Below are 16,411 nucleotides of genomic sequence, written 5' to 3' on the forward strand. Positions count from 1 at the left end.
GTCACCTTCTGCTACTGTCATGAGCCTTGACAGGCCTCTAGTTTGTGTGGTCCATGGGTCACGTGTTTTCCCTGTGAGTACAAATATTGAGAAGTCCCATTAGAGTAAATGTCCCAGAGTAGAGGGAAGTGTAGGATAATGCTAGAGTTGTTCAGCCCTATAACAAACTGTCTAAAAATGGCAGTTGAATGAATGGCCTTTCAGTGGTGACTTTACCATAATAAGGACTTTAACTTCTTCTTCTACCAATAGCTACTTCTTGGGGACCTGCAGTAAACCCAGAATTACAGCAATTTCTTTGACCAAACATATAAAACCAAGCCCGTGTCACGAAAAGGAAGGCAAGAGCAGTGGTTTGATTTCTCAGAATCTTCTAACCAAAATTCCATCCTTTCTCATTCCTCTGCTTGTCTCTTTCTTCCTATCCTATGTACCCACCATGGGGTAGCAACGGAGCACTGTAGGTGGTTGTTTCTTCAGCCCTATTTGAGAATATGGAGTTGCATCTTCACCTCCAACACTGGTATGCCTGTTGCTCATGGCTGCCTATCTTAGAGGAGGATAAGATCTAGAGCCTATAAAAAAAAAAGTTCTGGAGTTTTTATTTGACTGTAAGTACAATAGTATGTCAGCTGCCAAAATAACCAGCGTGGTCATAGACTGGGTTAATGAAAGTACAGCGTACAGATCCAGGGGCGTAATGGCCCCATTGTACTCAAAGCTCCTCAGACCACACCTGTCATGAGCTGTGTGTGAGTCATGTCTCAGGTTCTGAATGCAGCATTCTAAAATGTTCTTGAACTCAGTGGAAGGGCCCTGGAGGAAGTACCAATACCATGCAGTGCGTGTCATTTGAAGTAGAGTTGCAGAAGGTTAAGTATGGGGAGAAGTTAGGAGAGAAAAGGCACATGAGAGCTGTCGTTTAGTAATTGAGTGCTGCTGTGGGAAAGAACTGGTCTCACTCTTGGCTGCTCCAGAGGGCAGAACCTGTGAGTGGAAATTCATTCAGTATAAGGAGAACTAATAAGGTCCTTCCAAATGTACAGAACTGGAAATACTACAGGAGCATCTGGCGTGCTTGGACTTTTACATCCAGGGCTTAGATTCTTTCTGCGTTCTTTTTGGGTTGCTCAAGAGATGGTACTAGATGCTGTAGTTAGAAATCATTTGGCCCCAAGGTCCACCCAAAAGCCATGAGATCCCTCATGTCCCTGGGTCTGAAAGCTGCCCGTGGTATGTTATGGTCACATGTCTATGACATTCGGGGCTACAGCCTCCAGAAGTTGTGATCTCTGCTGCTGGAGAGGTGCCATTAGGGAGCTAGGACAGAGGTTCCACTCACCTGCAGTGCAGATAAAACCCTGAAAACTCCTTTGGTGAGTCCCTCTGGACATTAATGGATGCTCCTGAGGTCTCACCTCCCCAGTTTGGTCTTTAATCAGTGATTTTGTTTATCAGGAGAGCATGCCCACACATCTTCCCCCAAAGAGAGCTCAAATACTTTTTCTGGGTTTTGTATTAAGGTATGGTCTTTAAGCCAGGACTAAGGACTCTCTTGTTTTTCTGTGTGATTTTTATAAAGTTTTTACTAAGTTTTTACTAAGTCCTAGATGTAGGGACTGGCTGTGGTGCTACTAAGTACATAAGGAATCAGAAGACATAATGTTAATCTTGCCTCTGCTACTTATTGTGTAGCTTTGGGCAAGTTATTTAGTCTACTTGGAGGCCTCTCTTTTATCTTGCCTATCAACAGTGATGATTCTGTCTACCCGAATCTAATCTCAAGAGAGTTACACTGAGGGCTGAGTAAGGTATGAATGTGTTTTGTAAACTGATTAGGTGAGCATCCCACAAATGTTAGCTCTTAACCACCTTATTTGCATTGTGAAGGGCAGGGAAAGGGAGTCAGTCATACTTTATCTTCACCCGGAACACAGGGACACAGTATTTGTCAGTTAGTAGATCTGTGGTTGGGTGAATGTTGCATACAGGGTAGTAGCTTAGCAGTCTATGTGATTTGGTTTTATTCCTCAAATTTGAAGGTCTTCCCTGGCGGCTCAGACAATAAAGAATCCACCTGCAGTGCAGGAGACTCAGGCTTGATTCCTGGGTTGGGAACATCTGCTGAAGGAGGGCACGGCAACCCACTCCAGTATTCTTGCCTGGAGAACCCCATGGACAGAGGAACCTGGCAGGGGGTTGCAAAGAGTCGGACACAACTCGGGGACTAACACTGCAGTCCATAGTGAAGCGACTTAGCATGCCTCAAGTTTGAGGAGCAAGGGCTTCCTGGCTTTGTGGGAATCTACTGTATTTGTAAACAGCCCAGGATTCTACCACCTACCTTAGATGAAAGAGTGAAGTGTTAGTCACTCAGTCGTGTCTGACTGTTTGCTACGCCATGCACTGTACCCCACCAGACTTCTCTGTCCATAGGGTTTCCCAGGCAAGAATACTGAAGTGGGTTGCCATTTCCTTCTCCAGGGGATCTTCCCCACCCAGGGATAGAACCTGGGACTCCCGCATTACAGGCAGATTCTTTACCGTCTGACCCACCAGGGACTAGGCCTCAAGAAGGAAAGCCTCCCCACTGAACTCCTGTCCCCAGGTGGCACGTCACAGTAGTTCACTGGGCTCATGGTGGCACTGCTGGGCCCTTGACTGAAAATCCTCCATCTTTAGGGAGGAGGCTGGCCAGGATTGAGCTCTTGTTTGGTCTACCTGGTGGCCTGACACCCTGAGAATTGGCCCTATCTGCTTCAGCAAGACTTCGTTCCCTCTGGTTCTTCTACTTTGATAGTATTCACCTCCCTAGGTCAGTCTGTGGGTCACAGAACGTAGCTAGGGCCAGGCTGCATTTGTGTGTATGCTTTGCTCTCCTTTAGATAAATCAGCTTGCTTTGTCAAAGGTACAGTAGAGTTAACAGTCCAGATGGGAGGAAATAATGGCCTCATCATATCCATTGTGAAAATGTGTGCTTTCAAGAACTGAGTTCCTCTGGCATCCTTCTGTGGAAAAGATTCCTGAGCTTGTTAAAATAGAATAGTTTAGATTTCCACCAAAAAAATTTAATCTGAAGTCTCAGATGTGTAATGTCATTTGCCTGGAAAATCCAGACTTCAGTTTTTCTACTTTAAAATGGCTTCCCTACCCCTGCCCCCAATTTGCCTGGGAGTGACTAAGATCGTAATATTTTTTGTCAAGATATTTCATACTTACTTGTATAAAAGGGTAGGACAGCTAAAAGGTTGGTTGTGGTGGGTGATGCTGGATCAGCACCCTTGACTGTTGTTTTTTCAGATGAACTTTGACCTCTACCCAAGAGTTTCATTCAGTAAATTCTTGGAGTCCTACTCTGTGCCCGTCTTGCCAGCATAGAACCTTCCTTAATGGAGCTCACAGTCTGGGGTTGATGCTCAGAAATCCTCTCCCACCTGGGCAGTTGCAATCATTTCCTCCTTAATTTCAGTCTGACGTCTCTTTGCATGCCTGATGGGGGGAATCTTACTTTTCTTTCATTTTTCCTTTTAAAAAAACTTTTAATAGTTCTTTTCTGATTAGCAAAAGCATTATATGCTCATTCAAGAAAAATTGGAAAAACGACAAGATTTTAAGCACAATTATATCTCATAATATCATCATCTAAACATAGTGTTGAAATTCAGATATTTAAAAAATAATGTAGTTAATCATAAGAGTATATAAATCGTAAGTCCTGTTTTCCTTTACTGACATCAGATACATTTTCCCAAGTCGTGAAGAGCTCTTAGTATTAAGACAAATCTTTCTTAAACTTAATCCAATCACATTACTTCCCTGCATAAAATTCTCCTCTCATTGGTCATGGAAGTTGGTACTCTTTTTTAAAATTGAAGTATAGTTGATTTACAGTCTTGTATTAATTTCAGGTGTTCAGCATAGTGGTTTGGATTTTTTCTACACATAAGACTTCTTGTAATCTGATCTCTGCATCCTTCTCCAGGGTTGTCCATTTCACTTCCTATTTCTCCTTTCCCTAGTTCTTACTCCCCCCAACTCACATAACACACAGTTACTTGCTAATTCCCCTTCTCCCCCCTTTACAGACTGTCCTCCCTACACCAGGTGGCTTTTGCCTCCCCGGGCTGCCCCAGGCGGTGTCTCAAGTCGGTCCTTTACTCGCTGTGCTCCTCCTGCCTGGATCATCCTCCCATTGGTGTATCCAGTGAAATCTTTTCTATTTCTTGTTACTCAGTTCAAGCGTTGCCTCTTCCACTGAGCCGTTCCCTTCCTTCCCTACCCCACTTTAAAGCTGCCTGCTCTTTTTTCTCATCTTCCCCATGGTACCCTTCTATCTAGAAGAATGCCCATTGTAGCTTAGATTTTGGTGGGCAGGGAATCGTATGTTATCTGTCTTCATTTCTCTAGCACTTTGCAAATATTCAGCACATAGTAGAAGTACAATAAATATTTGCTTAAGTATAAACAAATCAGTCACAACACTGTGATAAATACTGTTCAGAGGGTATGTAAAGGGTGCTTATAGGAGTCCTGAGGGAAGGGCTTTTTATGGATATGTGGTCCAAGATCAAGCTGACAGGAAATGTGTTCATTTCCATTGTGGCAATAGTCTTCCTTCATTCTTAATCCACTTTTTTGAATTGTATTTGCATTTCTATTCCCTGACCTGGCACCAACAATAAGAACACCCGTTTGCAGCATTCGTTGCTTCCTCCTTGGCACACCTTTTCCTTTGTTGAGACTATTGTGGTCCTGGGCCCAAGACAGGGCAGAAGTCCCCGCTGTGGCTGCACAGTCCACTACTCATCAACCAGCCATCACTTCGCGTGTCCCCCAAGGAGCAGCACAGACACACAATTGAAGATCACCTATAATAGTCCTTGGCTGGGACCCCATATCCCAACTCGAGCACAGGTAGCCAGATCCTCAGAGGGAATCACTCTTGCATTAGTTACGGTATTTCTAGCCAATGCCATTATTTGAGACAGATGACCCAGCATGCTGTTGTTGTTTTAGTTGCTAAGTCGTGTCCGACTCTTTGCAACCCCGTGGACTGTAGCCCACCAAGCTCCTCTGTCCATGGGATTCTCTGAGCAAGAATACTGGAGTGGGTTGCCATTTCCTTCTCCGGGGAATTTTTCCAACCCAGAGATCGAAACAGCACACACTTTAGCCAAACCCTAAATTTCTCTCTTCTCCCACTCTCACTGCCTCTGCCTTCCTCAACTCCATGCCTGAGAGTCCTTGCCCGGAGATAACCTGGCTCTTTGCTCATATAACAGGTCAAGCACGAAGAGACAGAACATATTTCCCTGTGTGACACTTTGGACTCCTCAGATGTCCTTCATTCTGAACAAGAGTTGAGAGTGGACCACGCCAAGATGGATGGTCCATGGGAGACCCTTGTAGCAGAGATGTAAGCGTATTTCCCAGGCCTTGCAGCCAGCATCCTGCCAGCCAACAAGCTACAGAACAAAGGCTGAAATGAAACAATGTGGGCAAGGGGAGGGGAAGTAAAAGGCGTGTAATCAGATCAATCACCAACTGGGTTCATCTGCCTGGGGAGCCTGTCTCTGGTGATGGCACCAGGGGACATGTCACATGTCACTGGAAAGCATGTCTGTCTGGTGGCTTGTCAAGCCTCAGCACCAGATACTCATTTCCTTAATCACTGGTTACAGATCCTGAATCTGCACATTTAGCTAAACTTTTCTTGACCTTTCTACATATTTAGCCTTGTTCTGTGAAATACCTTCATGTCAAGTTAAAAGAAATTCTGTCTCTCAAGTTTGAAGACCCTGTCCTCTTAATGCTGAGTTCTAGTGTTAATAACAAATTCATGTTAGGCTGTGCCACAGGTTCTTGATTTAAGGGTGAAATAGAGGGAAAAAAGGTTGACATCTCTTCTCAGCTTTAAGTGTTTTAGCCTCCAATTCTGATATCCCCCACCTGTTCTTGTATAATGCCACCTCATTCACTTTCTGTTTCATTTACCTGGACTTTTCCTACCTCTGTTCAGCCTGTGCTGAAATACTGCAGCTAAGCCAGGTCACGATAGACACTCCAGGTGCAGGTTGTTTAAGACGACGCTGAAGCCTTTTGTTCCTATTGCCTGTAGGGGCACTTCTTGATCTTTCAAAGACTGCTAAAGTAAAGCCTTTCCTTTCCTACAAAGTGGCTGTCCTAGACAGTCGTTTTGTGTGGACAGTCTGGATTATGCGCTCGTATTTGTTTTACAGTTGCCCACCATAACCTTGGTCTCCAGCTTACTGTTTATCCACATGGTTTCTGCCAGTTTGCACAATGAAATGACATGTCATTCTGTGCTGTTTTTCCTACAGTGCTTATAAAAATGTTAAGATTGACCCCATTTTTTTTTAGCATCCTGGTTAGTTCCCTCCATGGGGGTAGTGGGGGAAGCTCACTGTTTTAGAGCATTTTAAATTTTTCAAGGGGTTATGCGCCTACTGTCTCTGACTGTTCCTTAAAAATCTGTTAAAAAAGGAGAAACCCAATTTGGAAATTGAGAAGAAATCAATTTGGAATGATTTTAGCTGTCTTAAGATTGTCCAGGGACTGGCAGATCTGGGATTAGAATCCTTTACCCTTAGCTCTTTCTAGAGTAACATATTTATTAAGCTCTTTAACTCATTTCTCAGCACCTTAATTAAAAGAGATTAAAGGGATTAATAAATGAAAGAAAGCCCTTGGTAAATAACCTTAGCAAAGATGTGTTTAGAAAATGCTAAATCAGTTTACCTCTTCTTGTCTGCATCTCATTAGTCTCTTCAAAGAAAATTGTAGCTGATTTAACAAACATGATTTTACTGAATGGATTCTCCCATCACCACCCTCCCCTTGTTAACTTGCACCCGGTGGTCCTACAACTGACTTTCTTTCCTTGCTGCTTGTTTGTAGAATTGCAGTAATTAGCTTTACCTCTGGAGCTCTTACCCAGAGATCAGTCACTTTGACAGTGTGCATTATGTCTGGGAAATTGGCAGCCCCTGACGCCAAGCACATCCTGATTGCCTGAGAAGGCGGCAGCTCTGGGTGCCCTGCTGCAGGAAGATGGGAGTCTGGCCTCCTGGTACTTCCCTGAAGTTCAGGGCGGACAGCCTTGGTTACCGATCTGCCAAGATGGCTGTGGCCAGGCTGGGGGGACGCGAGGACTTCCGGACTGCTCTATCACGTGCGCTTCTTTAGGGTTGTTTATTCTTCTCTTTTCAGAGTCTGGAAGGAGGCTCTTACCGAGGGAGCTTGAAAGACCCCACAGGCTGCCTGAATGAAGGCATGACCCCACCCACACCTCCCAGAAATCTGGAAGAAGAACAGAAAGCCAAGGCCCTGAGAGGCAGGATGTAAGTACTTCCCCAGACTCCAGCCTCCTGCGCATGTGTGCAGTGGGCAAGGGTCAGGGGTCCTGGGAAGTTTAGGGAGAATTAGGGATTCCCCGCACTGTTTCCATTGATATCATTCATTCTAAGTAAAGGTGACCGTCGGTCTATACAGTGTGGTGTTGATCAATAAGGAGATGTTTGGATCTGATTGTAAGGATTTTCAGCTGAAATATTACTGACAAAGTGTGGTTATAACCAAGGTCTGTTAGAAATTTAAAACGTGATGATAAAAAGAAAACAAAGATTAGGAAAGTTTGGGACCATTTCTATGACCCCATATCAAAGAATCCTTGGTAGAAAGTCTGATGGAATTTTATCTGAGGAAACGCTTCCCCAGATGTAGGAAAGTAACATATAGGAAAAGGGAGCTGTTGGGCTACCGGGCTAAGGTCTAGCTCCACCGCTTCTCAAAGGTTTTGTCTATTTAAAAAACATTTTTATATAGTAATATTTCTTCTTTGGTTATTTTAAAAAATTTTTAAAAATTGAATTATAGCTGATGTGCAATACTACTTAAGTTACAGGTTTATAGCATAGTGATTCACACAACTTTACAGGTTATATTCCATTTATAGTTATTATAAAATGCTGGCATATTTCCTTGTGCTGTACAGTATACCCTTGCTTGTTTATTTTATAGTTCTCACTCCTAGTTTCTAAAATAGTTTCAACTTCTTACTCCTCTACTCCTATCTTGCCCCTGCCCACTTCCTTCTCCCCACTGGTAACCAGTTTGTCCTGTATATCTGTGAGTCTGTTTCCTTTTTGCTATGTTCATAGTTTGTTTTACTTTTTTGGATTCCACACATAAGTAATATCATACAGTATTTGTCTTTCTCTGTCTGACTTATTTCACTGTGGTCTGAGTTCCAAGAGAAACTCTTTGCTATTTGAACGTTTAGGGGTAAATACAGTTCACACTGCAGTCCATTTCACAAGGACCCAGGTGTTGTGTAAGGTTTGGGTTATCCTCCCTGATGTGAAGGCACTCTTCTGTTCCTTGGTTTGATCAAGAGGATGGCGACACCATTAATGTAAAACCACAGTCCCTCTGGAACTTCAGTTTTCTTGTTCAGGGTTTGACTGAGTGTTGGCAGCAGAGCTGCTGATGAGTCTGCACGTAGCCTGACATGGGAGTGATGGTGAGCACAGTGAGAACAGGCCAAGCGATTGGGAAAGGCCCCTCCCTGTTCCTAATCCCTCAAACTCATAACTCCTTGACCCTGGTTGTAGACCTGACGATGAGCAAAAATAAATGAGGCCGGTCCCTCCTGTTGCCGGGAAATAGGCAAATGACCATTTGTGACTATTTCCTAGGAAACATCATAGCCAGGGCAGGGCTGTCACCTAGGGGAAATGAGCAGGGGGCATGTAAGCACTCTGGTTCTGTATTTACCACCTTAACTTTATGGTGCTCAGGGGAACCCCAAGAATAGAATAGAGGTAAAGAAATACCATCCCCAAAGGGAAATTTCTTAGGATTTGGACAAAGCTAATTCTCTTAGCTTTCCAGGTTGTTTTTACATAGATGAGGCAGGGTCGAAGCTGAGGTTCCAGTCTTGTCAAGCCAAAGCAAAACTTTCATCAGGAAGATGAACGCTTATATCAGGGTGGTGACCTTTGAGATGACAGGTGCTCCTTGGCAAAGCCTATCTCTACGTAAGAGCCTGTAAACAGTCATTTAAGCTTCCAGTCATTGTCTTGCTTCCAGACGTGACTTTGTCTAATTTCGATCCGAGAGGCAAAAGTTTGTTGCTTCTTCCCCCTCTCTCCCTCGCTTAGCTCTGTATCTCTCCACATCCCGTGCTGTCCCAAAAAGCCAGCTGTTAGAATGACTCATTCCTTTTGCTGTATATTGCCCTTATTCTGCTATAATTTATGGCCACAGTGAAAGAGATGATGTGTAGGTGTTTAATTGTAAACCCCACATGAGGCTGGAGGCTGAGGGGAATAGAGAACTGAGACTCAATCCAGTAAGACCTCAGAGTATTAAATGGGAGCTCCATGGAAAAAAGATGAAAACAGACAGTTATCTGTCCAGGAGAAGAAAAAAGTCAAGAATGGATGTAATTGTCTTCAAGTTTTAGCCACTCATTTATCCAACAGATATTTGTTGAATATCTGTTGTACCAACTGCTTGGCATATATCAGTGAATAAAACAAACAATAACAACAAAAGAAAAGTCCATGCTCTCGTGGCAAGTTCACATTTTAATGTGAGAAATCATACAATAAAATTTAAAATACATCATGTAGTATGTTAGAAGCTGGAAAAAAAAAATAGTAAGGGCGATCAGGAGTATGGATGGGGCCATGCTGCAGCTTTAAATGGTTCTGACTGAAGTGTTCTGCATGAAGACCAGAAGGAGGTTGAACCGTTGCGGAAAAGTATTCTCGGCACAGGGAACAGCCAATGCAGAGGCTCTAAGAGATTTTCTATGGAAAACCAGCCATTCCCTACTACTGTGAAGGATAGAGGGTCAGATGTGGATCTTACCTGTATCTGGAAGTAGTTAGTTGGACCAGAAAATAACATTTACTTTGTATTACTCTTTGCAACCCCATGGACTGTATAGTCCTGGAGAATACTCCAGGCCAGAATACTGGAGTGGATAGCCTTTCCCTTTTCCAGGGGATCTTCCCAACCCACGGATCAAAACCAGGTCTCCTGCATTGCAGGCGGATTCTTTACCAGTTGAGCCACCAGGGAAGCCCAAGAATACTGAAGTGGATAGTCTATCCCTTCTCCAGTGGATCTTCCCAACCCAGGAATTGAACTGGGTCTCCTGCATTGTAGGTGGATTCTCTACCAACTGAGCTATAAAGGAAGCCCACTAATAAATAAATAATAAATAAAAAATAATAATTAATAAATGATAAATAACTTTTAATCAGAAGAACTGAACATGAAAAAATTGTTTTATTATCAGTTCAATTTATTTGGCAATTGACTGTGCACTGCCTTGAGTTGCAGGCAGCGTAAATCTTTTATGTCCCTTTCAGATGTCTTTCTATGTGTCCATCTCTTCAAGTGTTTCATCAGCCCTTTGAGGGAGGAGATGCTAGGTCCACTAGCAGCACCTAGTCCAGTCCCCTTTCCTAGAGGCTGGAAAGCTAGGATACCCTTCAATGTCAGCAGGACAGAAATACCATCCAGAGGCGGAGAGCCGGACTTCCTCCCCAGAGAGCCCTTCCAGCCCCAAATTCCCACTCTAACTTTCCTGTGGTTTTTCTTTTTACCACTTTCTTCTAAGCGGTAACTCAGTCTGTGCTCCAGTATATTTAAATGCTTTTATTTGGCCTTGCCAGTTCCTTCCTGTGGCCTGAAACACGTAATTGTGTGTATCAGAGAGAGGGAGCTGGTTGGAAGTGCTGGGCACACTGATAAAGAAGTGTGTGTTTCCCTTGCCTCCTCCCCATCACCCTGGGGCTCCAGGCCCAGGGATTTGTGGCTTCTCTGCGCTGTATTGGACAAAAATTTCAGATGAATTGCTTCCACGGCTTAGAATGGCTACCACCCTTGTGCTGCAGCCCCTCTTTGATGTCCTAGAACTTGATTCCTTCTCCCACTCAGACCAAAAATGCAGCTGTGTGGCTCTAGGCAGAACTCTTGCAAACTTGGATACAAGTCAGACTCCAGTAGGCTGCATACAGCTACCCTGCCTCTGTACACAGCCATACTTGCTTTATGTCCAGCTCTTTACTGTCTGGACAGAAAGAAATGTTTGGTTTTGATGCCTCAGGGACTCCAGAGAGCCAGTCTGAGTAGTTTAGCCAGGCAGCAGGCAGCAGTGAAAGAATGGTCTCTGAACTCGCGTACAGCTGGGTTCAGATCCCAGCTCTGCCTCTCACATTGTCATTTCTGGCAATACTGCCACAGTCTCAACATCTGCATAAACTAGGGCTTACAGCACTTACCCTCTCATAAGCACAAAGTAAATGCTCTAAGAAGAAGAAATCATTAACAAGAAAGAAACCAAGAAAGTAAATATCCTTGTAGTGGTTAAATCCCACCTCTGGTGGGGCTGGGGAGGTGGCCACACTGAAAGTGGTGATTAGGGAATGGCTTCAGTCAGTCTTTCTGGCCTTGACTGGGGATTTTGCAGGCTAGTTACCATGGACACCTATCTGAATAATTGTAGCTTCTGTATCTCAAACACTTCACTTGATGAGTGTCTCTGAGGCCCAAAGGTTGCTTATCAAACAAATGTCTTTCTGTTCTGGTTAAGCAAAGAACAGAGTTGACCTGAAGGAGAAGAAGTCTCATGCTGATCAAAGCTTTCATAACTCAGTTTTGCCCAAGTGGCTGGTATTCCTTCTGCCTTGTGTTGTACAATTATTCAGTTATAGGTGAAGGAGGAGGAATTGTAAACAATGGGAAGACAAACGCTTGGTTGTAAGTGTTGTTCTTCTGGCATTGCTGCCGTCTGGGAAAGCCCTCTCAGCCTGGATGCCCTCAGCTTCTCACCAGTGGGGGCCTCTCATCCAGGGGGCGTCAGCCAGCACCTCCGCCAGAGTGCTCAGTGTGGGTTTGGGTGGTCTTGTTGTAGAGGCACCAAAGTGACTTTATTGTGAACTTTGATGTGAGGATTTCTTGCTTCACAGTGAAGAGGAGCCCTCATTGTTCTTAATCTCTTGCTCAGGTTTGTCCTGAATGAACTGGTACAAACAGAGAAGGACTATGTCAAGGACCTGGGAATTGTGGTGGAGGTGAGTACCTGGCTCAGGACACGTCTGTGGTCACCCAGCCAGGGGGATATTGGACCCTACCTGGGCCCCAGGGTATTTTCCTCTCCCTGGGTGTTTACAGAGATGAAACTAAAAATGGTAGTAGATCGAATACAATATGTGATTTTTTTTTTACACTTTTTTTTTTTTTACCTTTTCCCCTTGAAATACTATAGGAGATTTAGGGGGATATAGGGCCTCAAATGTTGCAGCCTCTTGGTTAGACCTGAATCCATTTCACCTTGTTTTAGGTAACCAAGCCATTGTCTCCAAAGCTTTGCATTGGTATTTAACCAACGTATATATTAGTTATATATATGTGTGCACGTGTGCTAAGTCACTTTAGTCGTGTCCGACTCTTTGTGGCCCTATGGACTGTAGCCTGCCAGGATCCTCTGTCCATGGGATTCTCCAGGCAGGAATACTGGAGTGGGTTGCCATGCCCTCCTCCAGAGGATCTTCCCGATCCAGGGATCGAACCCATATCTCTTACATCTCCTGCATTGTCAGGTGGGTTCTTTATCAGTAGCGCCACCCGGGAAGCCCATATTTGTGTGTGTGTGTGTATATATAAGAAATATATGGACATATGTATTCCTCGTGGCTATGAGCCACCATGAGCACTCAGCAGGTCAAGCAGGTCACTCTTAGTGAGACCTCGGGGCTTCTGTGTTTCCCTAGATTTTTAAGGACAGCATATTGCTACCAAGCCGACAGACAAACTAAAAACCACCAATAAAGCAATTGGCAGATCCACAGTTGAGTCAACTTGATAGTAAATAAAACAATTCTCTCTCCATAGGGGTTTACTTTAGAGGGATTTAGACACATGGATGAGAAGGTATAAGAAAGTAAATGGATAATTTAGATGGCTTAGAGCCCTGTGGTTAATCATCTTAAACGAAAAGATGTGAAGTCTAACAAGGTGAATGCCTGATATCTAAATCACTTGCTGCTTCCTTGCATTGGGTCTATAAGTCCCAGTCCTAGGCAGCCTGCTGATTTAGGGGTTCATACAGTCCATGGGGTTGCAAAGAGTCAGACACAACTGAGCAACTAATACACACACACACGCACACACATGCACACACACATTTGCCTGTCCCGAACCTTGGATAAACAGACTAACCTGGCATACAGAGGACCTGAATTCTAACTTAGGAAAGTTATCCTCTTCTCCAGGGTGAGATGGGGATAGCTAAAGGTGTAGCAGCTACCAGAGGCAGTCCAGCCTGGGAGTGTGGTGGGCTTAGGAGTCTGGAGCCTGAGGTCCAGGAATTAGTCACATCAGTGGTATGACTTGGACATATCACATAATCCCCCGTGCATTGGCTTTCTCATCTTTTGAATGGGACAAATGCTGCTGATAACAACATCGGAACTTAAAGCTGAAATGAGATTATATTTGCTAGCACTTTACAGAAGCTGTGCTGTGCTTAGTCACTCAGTCATGTCCAACTCTTTGTGACCCCATGAACTATAGCTTGCCAGCCTCCTCTGTCCATGGGATTCTCCAGGCAAGAATACTGGAGTGGGTTGCCATGTCCTTCTCCAGTTACAGAAGCTGAAGTATTCACATATTAAGACTTATTTCTAGGTCAGACACATCTAGTTTTAAGCCTTCAAAGACATAATTTGGATTGGGAGACAGGAGAGGAACAGCCAACTATATCTTCTTTGTCCCTACTTTCTTAAGGGGGCTGGAGACAAAGAAAGGGACCCAGAACTTCAGAAAGTTCTGTCTGTCACTCTGCATAAGGGTGAAGTCCTGGTTGAGTGGTGAGAAACCATAGAAGCCCTTAAGGGCTTCTCCTCACACAGAGGGTGGGCTTCCTCCAGGCTTCTGGGTGGGCCTTCGTCCAGAAATATTCTCTGAAATGCTCTACTCACCATTGCCTCCGCCCTGCAGGGTTTCATGAAGAGAATAGAAGAAAAGGGTGTCCCCGAGGACATGCGAGGAAAGGATAAAATCGTGTTTGGAAATATTCACCAGATTTATGATTGGCATAAGGAGTAAGTGCTGCATTGCCCTGAGGATCAGGGTGTCCTGGAACCTGGGGCGCTTCCAGCCTCCAGCATCTGACCTTAGGGGTAGAGTCTGGGGGGAGTCTTCTGTCATTTATCTCCTCATTGAGAAGTAATACAGTTCTGAAGAATGTGGCTTTCTTCTCTTCTCCATCCTCCGTTAGTGTTTTCCTGGGTGAACTGGAAAAATGTATCCAGGAGCAAGACAGATTGGCACAGCTCTTTATTAAATATGTGAGTGTTGCCCCACGCCCCACCCCTCCCCCTCACAGCAGGCTCATTGCATGCATTTTACAATCCCTTCCCTTCTCTCCTCTTCCTCCTCACCCCTTTCTGAGCTGTTAGGGTTCTTTCCTGCCTTCCTTGGCAGTTTGGAAGATGGGCTCTTGCCCACTGTGTTTACTCTTCTGTCCCTGTTGTTCAGCCACCCTGGTGCATCCCCAGAGCGTGAACCAGATCTGTGTCCTCTTCTCCACGCTTAGACCAGCTTAGCGCTCTCAGGTTGACTGCGCAGCTCAGGTGCCTGAGCGCCTTTCCCTCTTCCCTCCTTGCAGGAGCGGAAGCTGCACATCTATGTGTGGTACTGCCAGAACAAGCCGCGCTCCGAGTACATCGTCGCCGAGTACGACGCCTACTTTGAAGTAAGCTGCTCAATTTTGGCTGAACCAGGGTTGGGGCAAGAAACTCAGGCCAAGATCAACCCATTCAGGAACCCCCCACTCAGCACTGCCCATCCCTCAGGACAGAGATAGCCGCCTCCTCAGAGCCATTAATTAGCTTCTTGGCTAAGTTCTCATGAGTCCCTTTGCTGGAGAGGAGCAGAGGCAGCCCAGTGAGTGGATTGGAGTCCCTGCTGATAGAACGACTCTGTAATTCGAAGACTGCCACAGAATTCCGGTCCTCCTCCCATGGCCCCGGAGCCCACTGTGCCCCCAGTCTTCATCACCAGGCCCTGGAGACTGCTGAGGGCCCTCCTCCTCCCCGGGGGTGCTTATAGGCACCTTGTACATAGCCTCTGCTCCTGTTCCCAGAGATCCAGCAAGCACCTCAAAGTATCTGTTCTGCCCCAACCTGGAAGTGTTTATTTTGCTGGAGGAGAGGCAACATCTTGTCTAGGAAAGAGCCCGCAACTAATTGTTTGCAGATCTGAGTCCAGGGTCCAGCCCCTAGGCCTCTGTGTCCCAGGGAAATCCCTTCATTTCTGACTTGACCCTGAAGGGGAAGAGAGAAAGGAACACCCATTCCAGCTTGTCCGCAGGACAGGGGTAAGGACACAGGGAGACAGAGCTTGATAGATAAGAAGGTGATGATGAGGTGTGCTATGTGTTAATAACCAATGAACCATTGTGTAGGCAGTTCTACCCATCGTGTGCCTTGGAGATTCTAAGCCTTTACTGGCAAACACGAAGACCTGCCTTCCTTTCCTTTGAACCCGTAACCAGAGCACCCCAATCCTTTGGTTCCTTTTTGCGTAATACAGCTCCCTTGTGTTCCAGGAGGTGAAACAAGAGATAAATCAAAGGCTGACGCTTAGCGACTTCCTTATCAAGCCCATTCAGAGAATAACAAAATATCAATTGCTCCTCAAGGTAAGAGGGCTGTGAGCTCTGCTCAGGGCCAGAGCAGGGTCTTAGTCAGGCTCTGAGTTAGGGAGCAGGTCAGCTCGAGGTTCTGTCTCCACCACACTTTTCCTATGGGAGGCCTGTGTGGGTTTTTACCTTACCCGCTGGTTATTTGCATCACCTTTGCCCCCAAATAAATTGCATGCCTGTTGTTCCTGTCTTTAAGTTTGGTCATTATTTGATTTTCTTTGTTCCAAATCACTTTCTTACATTGTTCCAGTCACCGACTGACTTAGTACCTTTAAAAACTAAAAAATTATAAGAGCATAAAATCAGAGAAGAATTCACTGAGAAAGAAAACGCAAAAAAACCTAGAAATCTCAGAAGAGTTAAACCTAAAATTTGATCATTTTTTACTTTTTAAAGTTGTTTAATTTGAGTTGTCTTACAGAAATATAAGGCAAATGGAAGAGATCTCTAACTGTCTTGTCTCCCATTCCTTCTCATTCATTCTTGTCATCATTCCCCTTTTGTCCCTGTTCACTCACTCTTTCCACTTCGCCCCTCCCCTCTACCCATATTTTTGAATCTTTGAATGTTTTCTCCGTGTCTACCGTGACTCATAACTTCATATCTCAGCTACTACAAAGCATTGCCATCTCTGCTGGGGAGGAGTCTTCTGGGTGTCATCTTGG

At 44.8% G+C, this 16,411-nt stretch overlaps 1 protein-coding gene across 19 annotated transcripts in view; it reads left to right on the plus strand.

The window, feature by feature from the left end:
• KALRN (kalirin RhoGEF kinase) overlaps positions 1-16,411 on the plus strand; it is a 692,240-nt gene that overhangs the window by 617,549 nt on the left and 58,280 nt on the right. For all 19 annotated transcript variants that reach the window (XM_024991355.2, XM_024991361.2, XM_059886080.1 and 16 more), the window contains 6 exons: positions 7,232-7,362; positions 12,045-12,111; positions 14,039-14,142; positions 14,319-14,388; positions 14,709-14,795; positions 15,651-15,743. In XM_024991355.2, the coding sequence (XP_024847123.1) occupies positions 7,232-7,362; positions 12,045-12,111; positions 14,039-14,142; positions 14,319-14,388; positions 14,709-14,795; positions 15,651-15,743 (552 nt within the window). The remainder of the gene's footprint in view (positions 1-7,231; positions 7,363-12,044; positions 12,112-14,038; positions 14,143-14,318; positions 14,389-14,708; positions 14,796-15,650; positions 15,744-16,411) is intronic.

This window comes from Bos taurus, chromosome 1 (genome assembly GCF_002263795.3).
Source record: "Bos taurus isolate L1 Dominette 01449 registration number 42190680 breed Hereford chromosome 1, ARS-UCD2.0, whole genome shotgun sequence".
In the NCBI taxonomy this organism is placed as follows: domain Eukaryota; kingdom Metazoa; phylum Chordata; class Mammalia; order Artiodactyla; family Bovidae; genus Bos; species Bos taurus.